Below are 12,019 nucleotides of genomic sequence, written 5' to 3'. Positions count from 1 at the left end.
AATGCAGAATTAGCTTCTTCATTATTATATGCAATGCAGAATTAGCTTCATTATTATAGGTAATGCAGAATTAGCTTCATTATATGCAATGCAGAATTAGCTTCTTCAATATTAATATGCAATGTAGAATTAGTTTCTTCATTATTAATGTAATGTAGAATTAGTTTCTTCATTATTAATATGCAATGCAGAATTAGTTTCTCCATTATTATATGCATTCAGAATTAGCTTCATTATTATTATAAGTTTTGTGTATGTGAGAGAGAAACTCATGGGGTTTCTTGCTGATTGCGGGTACCCTTGTCCTTTGCTGCTCTACACTCTGTGCAACGTACCCTTTACCCCTTGACCTTCGCCCAGGCGCTGGCTTGCGCGGCTCTTCGCTGCTGGCTGATGGATGCTGAGCGTCGCCCCGTCGCTAGCGCCGCCTCGGCCTGCTTCTTCGTCTCAGTCGCTTCATTCCCGCCCCGCTCAAAACTATGAGAAGAAAGTCCAGAATCCTGCTGTGCTTCGCCCTCCTCTGGGTGCTGGGGATTGCTTATTACATTTACCTGGGCAGCGGGACGAGCCGGACGGTAAGGTTTGATTGTGTTTTTTAAAAGTGCGGTCGGTTCGGTCGGTGCCTGGGCCTCGGCTTTCAACCTGTCAGGGAATGGTCCGGGGGAGAGTGCGAGCCGCGGGATCAGTCCAGAGACACCCGACTGTAGCAAATAACCCGGTCGCACTCACAAGGACATATATTGGAACACCCGGACATGGGCTGGAACACCCGGACATGCACTCATACGACCAGATGTACAATGGAACATAGGGACATAGGCTGGAACACACGGACATACACTGGAATATTCAGACACACGCTGGGACACTCGAACATATGGTAGAACACTCAGATATGTACACATAAAACCAGATGTATGCCGGAACACAGACATACATTGGAACACTTGGGCATACACTCGTGCTGAGACATACATTTTAACACTCCGGCATACACTTAGATGTTTATTGTAACACTCATCTATACACTTATATTCATTGGAACACTCAGATGTAGTCTTATGCTCATGGGACGTTGTCTGAAACATTAGGCGTTCATTGAAATACTCACATACACTTAGACATTGCTGGAACACCCAGACGCACCCTCAGACATTGGCCGGACCACCCAGACGCACCCTCAGACATTGGCCGGACCACCCAGACGCACCCTCAGACATTGGCCGGACAACCCAGACGCACCCTCAGACATTGGCCGGACCACCCAGACGCACCCTCAGACATTGGCCGGACCACCCAGACGCACCCTCAGACATTGGCCGGACCACCCAGACGCACCCTCAGACATTGGCCGGACCACCCAGACGCACCCTCAGACATTGGCCGGACCACCCAGACGCACCCTCAGACATTGGCCGGACCACCCAGACGCACCCTCAGACATTGGCCGGACCACCCAGACGCACCCTCAGACATTGGCCGGACCACCCAGACGCACCCTCAGACATTGGCCGGACCACCCAGACGCACCCTCAGACATTGGCCGGACCACCCAGACGCACCCTCAGACATTGGCCGGACCACCCAGACGCACCCTCAGACATTTGCTGAAACACTCAGATAAATTGCTTGAACATTTACTGAAACATCTATACCAAGACAATGAATTGAGCATAATGCTCAAGGCTTTCAGTTGTATGGAATGGTGCAATGGACGGCACTTAATCGAAGAACTACAGTCGTGTTGGTATTACGTTTATTTGGATTTTAAGTTTTAAAATAATTTGATGTGGCCGGTTTTACTGCTGAATGGTGAAATTTGTATATTGGCATTAACTTTTTCCTGAATGGTTTTACCGTTTTATAGTTTTTTTTAAAGATAGAATCACTATAAAATTAAATCAGTTTTGGAATTAAAGCATTATAAAGTAACCCAGGGATTAATTTCAAGAAATTAGCATTAGTTATACATGAGTACCGACACCACCTTTTTTCTAAACGATTTGTTTTTGCAACCCTGGTAAATAGCAAATATCTTGTACATGTGTAAATCTGGTTGAATTGATAATAAAATTGAAACTGGTTCATTTTCATTCAGCTTTAATATGTTTTCCACTGAAATTGAATTCAATCTTGATCTGATTTAAAACATTTATTAATTCTAACCCAAAACTGGATCAGATTTGTGTTATTTTGACTGACGGAGCAATATTGTAAGCCATGAATGAAATATTAGAAAGCTCCACTGGAGTGTTTCAGCAAATGTCTGAGTGTATGTCTGACATGATGGAATTCCCTTCCTAAACCTCTCTGTGTCTCTACTTCTCTCTCCTTTAAGTGGCTCCTTAAAACCTATCTCTTTGACTAAGCTGGTGGTCACCTGCAGTAATTTCTCCTTATATGGCTCGGTGTCAAATTTTGTCTGATAATGTTCCAGTGAAGCGCCTTTGCAACGTTTTACTACGTTAAAGGCGTGGTATAAATGCAAGTTGTTGTTACCTAGAAACCGGGGGAATAAAACGAAACAGTTGCGTGCGTAGAATTAAAATTTAATCCGGTTTTCATTGTCGATAAAACACGATGTGCCCACTGGCCACGAGAAAGAGACCCAGGGTTGTTTATAATTCGTAAAGCTACTCAGATTACAGATATTCTGCCATCTGTGTCGAAATTACAGCTTTTGTTTCTTTATGCCTATTTTAAAAGTGTGACACCAATGTGACGGACAGGATGCATTCTAGATGTATTGCTTTTATAAAAATCAGTATATATCATATATTTTACTGGTAGTCGTTTTCAGTTTAGTTTACTGTTGGCTATCAGTGCAGTGTGAGCAGGATTTTCTGCAGTATTGCAATAATTTATGTTTCTACGCCCCCTCACTTAAGTAAAAAGTCTCAGAGCTCTTTACAAGGCAGAAGGAAAAAAAGTCATAGAAAATTAACCACACTTTTGAACTCCCTATTTGTCCTATATGCATATTGATGGAGACTTGAGCACAAAATCCAGGCTGACAACTCCCAGTGCAGTATTGAGGGAGTGCTGCACTGTCGGAGGTGCCGTCTTTTGGATGAGACGTTTAACTGAGGCCTCGTCTGCCCTGGACGTAAAAAATGCCTCAGCATGATTTGAAGAACAGGGGAGTTCTCCCCACTGTCCTAGTCAATATTTATCCCTCTACCAACATCGCTAATACAGATTATCGGGTCACGATCACATTGCTGTTTGTGGGAGCTGTTGTGCTGCTGTGCGCAAATTGGCTGCCACGTTTCCTACATCACAACAGTGACTACACTTCAAAAAGTACTTAATTGGCTGTAAAGCGCTTTGGGACGTCCTAAGGTCGTGAAAGGTGCTTTGTAAATGCAAGTCTTTTTTTCTTTATGTTTGCATTTGGAGGAGGAATTGGGTGATTTAGTTCTCATTTTAAACTGTAACCAATTGAGGCAAGACTTACCTAAATGTGGTTTTCTTACTGCTATGGATTTTGTGGGCTTTGTGTTCTGATGTGTGTCGGAAAACGAATGTGTCACTGCCAACCTCCAGTCTGTTTCTATCCCATTTCGGTCACAGCCCAGTGGTTGTAGAGGGACATATCTCAAAAACTCTTGTCCTTGTCCAAAAAAGGTGTAATTGTGCAATACCAACACACAGTATGTTGGCACACGTAGTGTTCTTATAATCACTTCCACACCTAGTCCTTTATAAACTGTGCCAACAGGGAACTAATTATGGCCCTGTGGAAACTGCTTGAAGGACATATAGGGTGCTGGTCCCAGTGGTTTTTTTTGCGGGATATGGGCGTTGCTAGCAAGGCCAGTATTTATTATCCATCCCTAGTTACATTGGCAAGGTGGTGATGGGCCTTCTCCTTAAACCTCTGCAGTCCATGTGGTTTGATGCAACTGAATAGCTTGCTTCAGAGGGCAGTTAAAAGTCAACCAACTTGGAGTGGGTCTGGAGTCACATATAGGCCCAGACCGGGTAAGGACGGCAGGTTTCCTTCCCTAAAAGTCGTTGTAAAAACCCAACTGTTTCACTAATCATCCAACAGCTTCATGGTCACTTTTATTGACACAATTTCAAATTCTCGAACTGCCATGTTGGGATTTGAACTCGCCTTCTCTGGATCGCTAGTCCAGCAACATAACCACTACACTTCCATATCCGTGCAGACTGTACCACAGGGTGAGTTTACCAACAGGCGAGAGAATGCCATTTGTGTCTCTAAATGTAAATGAGGAGGTAAACACATTAGATGCCATGTGGCTTATATGAACGTTTCACGTAGGTGGCTGAATTGAGATTAACAGTATTGTATTTTAAAATAAAATGTTATTGTCAGGGATTAACACTCAAGCAATGTATCTTAGCTATAAAAAGAAAGACTTGCATTTACAAAGTGCTTTTCACGACCTCAGGATGTTACGAAGTGCTTTACAGTGAAGTACTTTTGAAGTGTAGTCACTGTTGTAATGTAGGAAACACGGCAGCCAATTTGTGCACAGCAAGCTCCCAGTCATTTTTAACATTGCACTCCCTCAGTACTGCACTGGGGGTGTCAGCCTGAAATTTGTGCTCAAGTCTCTGGAGTGGGACTTGAACCCATGACCTTCTGATTCAGAGGCGAGTGTGCTACCACTTTATGTTCTTCAAAGGAGTAGTTTAGTTTTTTCCAGTTTGTATGTTGTACCAGGATGATTATTCTTGTAACGTGTTGCTTTGACCCACCCTGTTTTATGACTGCACACATGTATATCGTATCGCAGTCAGACAGGCACTCTGCTGCAAGGCTGTGTTTCTGCTTGAACTCAAAAATTCCCAAATGTTTAGTAGTGGTGAAGAAGCCTACATTTTTTAAATAAAAAGTTAATGCAGGCATTTAAATGTCGCAATCTCTTAGTTTGTGTCAAAATTGCTGAAATGTGTTTGCACAACTGCAACGCTTTGATGGCGCCCTTGTAGGCGAATGTCGGTGTGTACTTTTTCTCTTGATGATTTTCTAATTATTGTTGAAGAATTTCGCAAGCTGATCTTTGCGGGAGGTATTATTTAACTGATGACCTTTTTTTAAGATTATGATCTGGTGATGTGCAGTGACATTGAGCATTCATAAGCAACTTCAATGTTCCAATTGGAAAGCGTCTTTTGTGACTTAAAAAAAATAATAATTTTGTTAAATATAGGCCTGTAGTTTTTTTTTCCAAGCAAGCACTTGAGGATTAGGTTGTTCATTGCAGGAACTTACAATCATTTTTCTTTTAAATGCCTCAGGAAGTTTACATGCTTCTAAGTAAGAAACAGATGTTCCCAGGAAAATGAACTCATTTTTAGCCTAATTCCCTCCCAAGTTCTTCACGGAATGCCTTTCTTTTGTTATGTGGGTTCTGCCCATCAAGTTGCTCCATACCTATACCTATCTTATCTAATTCAAACTCCTGTGTTTACTGAAAGAAAGAACTTGCATTTATATAGTGCCTTTCACGACCTCAAGATGTCCCAAAGCTTTACAGCCAATGAAGTACTTTTTGGAGTGTAGCCACTGTTGTAATGTAGAGAAACACAGCAGCCAATTTTCGTGCACAGCAAGGCCCCATGAACTGTAATATAATGATGACCAGACCATCTGTTTTAGTGATGTTGGTTGAGGGATAAATATTGGCCAGGACACCCTGCCCTTCTTTGAAATAGTGCCGTGGGATCTTTTACTTCCACCTGAGAGTGCAGATGGGGCCTTGGTTTTAAGGTCTCATCCGAAAGATGGCATCCGACAGTGCAGCACTCCCTCGGTACTGGGAGTGTCAGCCTAGACTTTTGAACTCAAGTCTCGAGTGGGACTTGAATCCACGGTCTTCAGACTCTAGAGGCGAGAGTGCTACCAACTGAGCCATGGCTGACACATTTGTGGAATGTCAAAAGTACGTCACACTTCAACGAGTCACACCTCAAGTGTGCCTTTAGGACAAAAACAACAGAGTGACTATTGCCACCTCACTTGGGGCATGCGCACTCGATAATTCTTAGCTGAACATGGTAGTCACCATTAGCGAGCATCAAAAATGCAGCCGATGCAGGTAGTCATAAGAGGGGAGAGCAGAGCCTGGAGGAGGGGGGAATTGGAGAAGCAGGGGGATGGGGGGAGTAGAAACAGCATGGGAAGCAGAGGAAGGGGAAGCCCAGAGGGAGCAGAGCGGTGGGGGGGGAGAGAATGTGATTCACTGGGAGGGGTGGGTAAGAGAGGAAGGACGTGGTACAGTAGGGGAGATGGGTCACATTCTCCTCCCCCCCGTTAGACCTGGATCACGGTGTTGAGCGTGAACGGCAGTGAGTTGATTCCTCGGAAAGCTGGCGCATGCATGGCAAGTGAGATCATTGGATGCAGTGTCACTATTCACTTTGTAATATGATGACTCGCTCCCACTTTCTACCCAATAAACCTGAAAACAATCCATGGCCTGCACACCATGCCCCATCACTCACCGCAGCTCTCTCCCAGAGTGTTTAGTTTGACGGAGTGATTAGCGACAGTGTGCATACTTCGGGTTTCAATTGACCTGTGACCTCCTCCTGCGCATGCTCCGGGCCACCTGATGACGCCACTCTCTGTGTATGCTAAAAAGCTACGGCTCCGCTAGTGACGTCACTTCCAGTGATGTCACCCTCACCCGTTCTTGTTGAATGAAATGCGCCCTCACTAAACCAACCTTGCAGCTCAAATTATGTAAAATAGTCAATGCTATGGATTTGTCAAATTCAGCCTCAGAGAAATGGCTACAGCCCTCCGCATGGCAGGCAAAGATTGGTGGCAAAATCTCCTATGACTACTGCATTTCTACACTTCACTGTGCTCTCCTGTGCAGTCCTTTGCTCCATGGTGCCATGCTCAGGACTGCACTCCTTCGAGGTATCTTCACCGCCACTGGTATTCAGTGCTGAATACCGGTTTGAGTGTGCCACACACCCAGAAGATTCCTGCATTGCCTGCCTCTTCCTGCCCTTTCAGATGGCCGCCCACTTGATATCCTGAACTCTCTGTCGCTGCGGAGTGGCCACCTCCTGAAACATGCAATGACTCCAGCCACCGCTCAAGCTCAGAAACCCTCAGTTTGAGCTTGAGCAACAGAGGCATTTCCTGCATATGTGGCCCTCCATGACACATGAAACGTCCTGAAGTTCCCACATGGCGCAGGAATTGCAGGCAATGGGTCTCGGCTGCCCGTCCATTATATCTTGGTGAACATCTCACCTTGTTCCACCCCTCTCACCTCTCCTTTAAAATCCTCATTCTCTACCGCCCACCCAAGTATCAAGCCAAGTTCCTCACGGAAATGTTTTCACTGCTTTCCTCCCTCAGCCTCTGCACCGAGCGACTTCTCATCCTCGGTGACTTCATTCTCCATCTCAACTCATCATGCTCTCTCTCCTCTGGGTTCACTGCCCACCTATCCTCCCTTAATCTCTCCCTCCACATAAACTCCCCTCCCCTTATTCACGGCCACCCACTCGACCTTGCCATCTCGTGTGTCCCCTCTACTCCCATCGTGTCAATCGTGGATAAGGCCATCTCTGATCACTTCCTTGTATCCCTCTCCACCCACATTCCCCCTCCCCCTCCCAACCCCACTTCCTTCGGTGACTGCCCCTAGAAAAAACTCTTCCCCCAAGTCGCTTACAACGGCACTTTCAAATTCCCAACTGTCTAGCCTTTGGCCCTCCATTTACCACGACATTTCTGCAGCTACCGATCTGCTCAATCACACCCTCACCTTCACCTTTGATGCCCTTGTCCCCATTAAAACCGTTACTCTCTCTCACCCTGGTCGCTCCCCCGGTACAGACCACATTTACGCTTCCTTAGGTCCAAACGATTCAGACCTGAATGTTTATGGCGGGCAACTGTTTTAGCTGTTCATCGCCAGATCTGGCTGGACCACATAAAGCACTATAGGGTCCTGCTCTCCTCTGCCAAAACTGCTCACTATTCCGGATCATCCTGGGTTGCAAAGATAACCCCCGGCTTCTCTACACTACAAACCGTCTTCTTTAAACTCTCTCCCCTACCTCCTCCACCCTCACCTCAAACAACAAATGCGAGGAACTCAAGGACTTCTTTGTCATTGAGACCATCCATTCAACTGCCTCTGCCGTTTCCCTCCCTTCCCCCAGCCCAACAAGCCAAACTTCCCCTATGGTACGCTCCTGCCCTAGCCCTGAACTTGCATCTTTCTCTAGCTTCTCTCCTATCTTCCCTCATGCCCTCTCCGAGCTCATCTTGACTATGAGAGCCACCTCCTGCTCCCTCGGCCCTATTCCCACCAAACTGCTGACCACCCAACTTCCCTTCCTGGCCCCCATGTTAGCTGATATTTTTAACGGTTCCCTCTCCTTAGGTACTGTCCCCCTCCCCTTCAAATCTGCCGTCATCACCCCCCTCCTCAAAAAACCACTCTTGATCCCTCTGACCTTGCAAACTACCGCCCCATCTCCAACTTCCCTTTCCTCTCCAAAGTCCTTGAACGTGTTGTTGCCTCCCAAATCCGTGCCAATTTTTCCCGCATGCTTCAATCCCTCCAATCGGGTTTCCGACACTGCCACAGTACTGAAACGCCTCTTATCAACGTCACAAGTGCCATCCCATGTGACTGTGACCGTGGTAAACTATCCCTCCTCATCCTTCTCGAACTGTCTGCAGCCTTTGACACAGTTGGCCACACCATCCTCCTCCAGTGCCTCTCCTCCGTCGTCCAGCTCGGTGCGACTGTCCTCGCCTGGTTCCATTATCTTTCCTGTCATAGCTAGGGAATCACCTGCACTGTTACCTCTGGAGTCCCCCAAGGAGCTATCCTTGGCCCCCTCCTATTTCTTATCTATATGCTGCCCTTCGATGACATCATCCAAAAACACAAGGTCAGGTTCCACATGTACGCTGACGACACCCAGCTCTAACTCACCATCACCTCCCTCGACCCCTCCACTGTCTCTGGTTTGTCACACGGCTTGTCTGACATCCGGTACTGGATGAGCAAAAATTTCTTCCGAGCAAAAATTTCTTCCAACCAAATATTGGGAAGACCGAAGGCATTGTCTTTAGTCCCCGCCACAAACTCTGTTCCCTAGCCACCGACTCCATTCCTCTCCCTGGCCACTGCCTGAGGCTGAACCAGACCGTTCGCAACCTTGGCATCCTATTTGACCCTGAGATGAGCTTCCGACCACGTATCCGCTCCACCGCCAAGACTGCCTAATTCCACCTCTGTAACATCGTGCGTCTCCGCCCCTGCCTCAGCTCCTCTGCTTCTGAAACCCTCATCCATGCCTTTGTTACCTCTAGACTGACTATTCCAATGCTCTCCTGGCCGGCCTCCCATCTTCCACCCTCAATATACTTGAGCTCATCCAAAACTCTGCCGCACATATCCTAACTCGCACCAAGTCCCGTTCACCCATCACCCCTGTGTTCACTGACCTGCATTTGCTCCCGGTCCACCAACACCTTGATTTTAACATTCTCATCCTCATGTTGATGTCCCTCCATAGCCTCACACCGTCCTATCTGTCAGTGTCAGCGCTGTGCATTCTCTGAACTCGACAGTGTTTTGCTCATTTTGCTCCAACTTCTTGCCAAGCGCATTGGTTTTCAAGTCCCTTACTGTTTATATATTATTTAAGGTCTCCTGACTACCCACATTTCCTGTCCACATCACATTAACCTCCTGTGTCACAAACTTATGTCAACATTTATAATGGGAACTCCTTTTGTAAATGCTTATAATGGAAAAAAAACATTAAACAAGTGTTGGCACTTTAATACAAGGTAGATCTCTTACCTGTAGTTCAGGCCTTCCACCACCGGCAGCGGTGTGGTGCAAAGAGCAAGCGTTTGCCCTCCATTTTGTTACATTTCTTCCTCTATTCCTTTAACTTTTTAAAAAAAGCTTCATTAAATTTCATCTTTTTTGCCCTCATCCTGCCTCACTCCCTCCGGGTTACTTTACTACTTTCACAGGGAAATCAGATTAGAGTTCTTCCCAATTGCTTTATCATTAGTGCTACAAACAGCATTTTAAATTTTGACTGCATAGTATTACAGATGCGATGAATTTCTGTGCATTATTTCATAACTTGCGAAACAGAGATGAAACTCCCTTCCCCCCCCCCCCCGCCCCCAAACACTTGCACATGAGCATTTAAATGACTTATAATTTGAAGCCAGTTTACTAAGAAGGCTGTGTTGTTTATGTAGTGATGTTGATATTGGATATCATATCATATCTATACATAACACAGATCTTACATCTCGTGTCACAATTTTCATTTAAGGTGTCAGCCGTGGCTCAGTTCGTAGCACTCTCGCCTCTGAGTCACACACAGCGCACACACACAGCGCACACACACAGCGCACACACACAGCGCACACACACAGCGCACACACACAGCGCACACACCACACACACAACTCCTGTATAGGACTGAGATTATAGAGTGCATGATCCCTGCTGAAATTGCTTTTGGTGGAGGAGATTATAAAGTGCCGATAGAACTGGAGGAAGAGGCTAGGAGTATGTGGCTCCTGTTCTTTCAAGACGTAGTATTTTGAACTTCATTTGCCACTGTTCAGTCCACTGCAAACCCCGATGAGCTCTTTTGTCAGATCTTAGCTACCTCCTTTAAGTCTACCCTCCAGTTCGATGTCATCTGTGAATTTAACTACCTTGTATTGAGACTCTGATTCCAGATAATACACGTGTATAGATAAGAGGAGGGACTCAGCATGGGTTCCTGGAGCACGCCACTCACCTTGCTCCCCCTGCCACTGTCATCTAGCTCCCCTTATGACTATGCTGTCTATTCTTTCAGGTTCAGCATCACTGGGCACTTCTTTGTAATTGGACCTCACGTACCCCACAAACTGGAGAGCCCCTTTACTGTCCCATATCTAATGAAACATAGAGAAGATGTTTCCACTTGTGGGGGAGTCCAGAACTCGGGGCCATAAATATAGGATAGTCACTAATAAATCCAATAGACAATTCAGGAGAAAGGTCTTTACCCAGAGTGGCGAGAATGTGGAAATCGCTACCACAAGGAGTGGTTGAGGTGAAGAGCATAGATGCATTTAAGGGTAAGCTAAATAAGTACATAAAAGGAGAAAGGAATAGAAGGATACGTTGATAGGGTGAGACGAAGTAAGGTGGGAGGAGGCTGGTGTAGAGCATAAACACTGGCATGGACCAGTTGGGTCGAATTGGGCCTGTTTTTGTGCTGTAAAATTCTATATAAATGATAGTGACTGTAACAATAAGACTTCTCATATGTACTGGGTACTCTAATCTCACACCTGCCACCCATGTACATTCTCCTACCTTTTGGATGGTGGACTGAAAGGAACTCTAGTGGGATGAGGCTGATCATGAACCAACAAACTGGTTTATTTTACATAAAATATGTGAATGCACAGAATACATTTTTCACAGCGAGATTTACCTAAACTCATTTTACACTCAGCAGTCTCTAAACTGACCGACGCTAACCTTAGAAAGTGAGACCTCTGTTTCTCATTCTGACTGTTCCAGACTCAAAATTGCCCATGATTGACTTGCCCAGAGAGAGAGAAGCGGGGAATAAAGGCTGACTTCTGATCCCTCCCTCAGTTTTGTGTGTCAAGGATTGGCTCACCTAGCTGCCAATTAAAGCTGCCACCTGGAATGAGAACTCTGACCCCTTGGTGTGGGGGCTACGGAAATTACATTGTTTAACTAAGCCCCCAAGCTGGGGTTATTAATTGAAGACCATTCTAACATTAAAGATGTGAACAGCTTTGTAAAGGGCTCAATGACCTCTGTTGTCTCAAGGCTAATATGGTATTTGAGAATATCCTTATTTTCAGATCCCTCCATGGCCTTGCCTCTCCCTGTCTCTATAACTTCCTCCAGTCCTACAACCCTCCGAGATCTCTGTGCTCCTCCAATTCTTGCCTCTTGCGCATCCCCGATTTTAATTGCTCTACCATTGGCATCTG

At 45.8% G+C, this 12,019-nt stretch overlaps 1 protein-coding gene across 1 annotated transcript in view; it reads left to right on the top strand.

Moving 5' to 3' along the window:
• The first annotated feature begins 361 nt into the window (after nucleotides 1-361).
• Nucleotides 362-12,019, top strand: part of galnt2 (UDP-N-acetyl-alpha-D-galactosamine:polypeptide N-acetylgalactosaminyltransferase 2) — a 52,921-nt gene continuing 41,263 nt past the window's right edge. The window contains exon 1 of the mRNA XM_067984089.1: nucleotides 362-575. Coding sequence (XP_067840190.1) covers nucleotides 480-575 — 96 coding nt within the window. The 5' untranslated portion in view covers nucleotides 362-479. The remainder of the gene's footprint in view (nucleotides 576-12,019) is intronic.

This window comes from Heptranchias perlo, chromosome 5 (assembly GCF_035084215.1).
Source record: "Heptranchias perlo isolate sHepPer1 chromosome 5, sHepPer1.hap1, whole genome shotgun sequence".
In the NCBI taxonomy this organism is placed as follows: Eukaryota; Metazoa; Chordata; class Chondrichthyes; order Hexanchiformes; family Hexanchidae; genus Heptranchias; species Heptranchias perlo.
The sequence above is the reverse complement of the archived record's forward strand: the minus strand, read 5'-3'. Positions and strand labels throughout refer to the sequence as shown.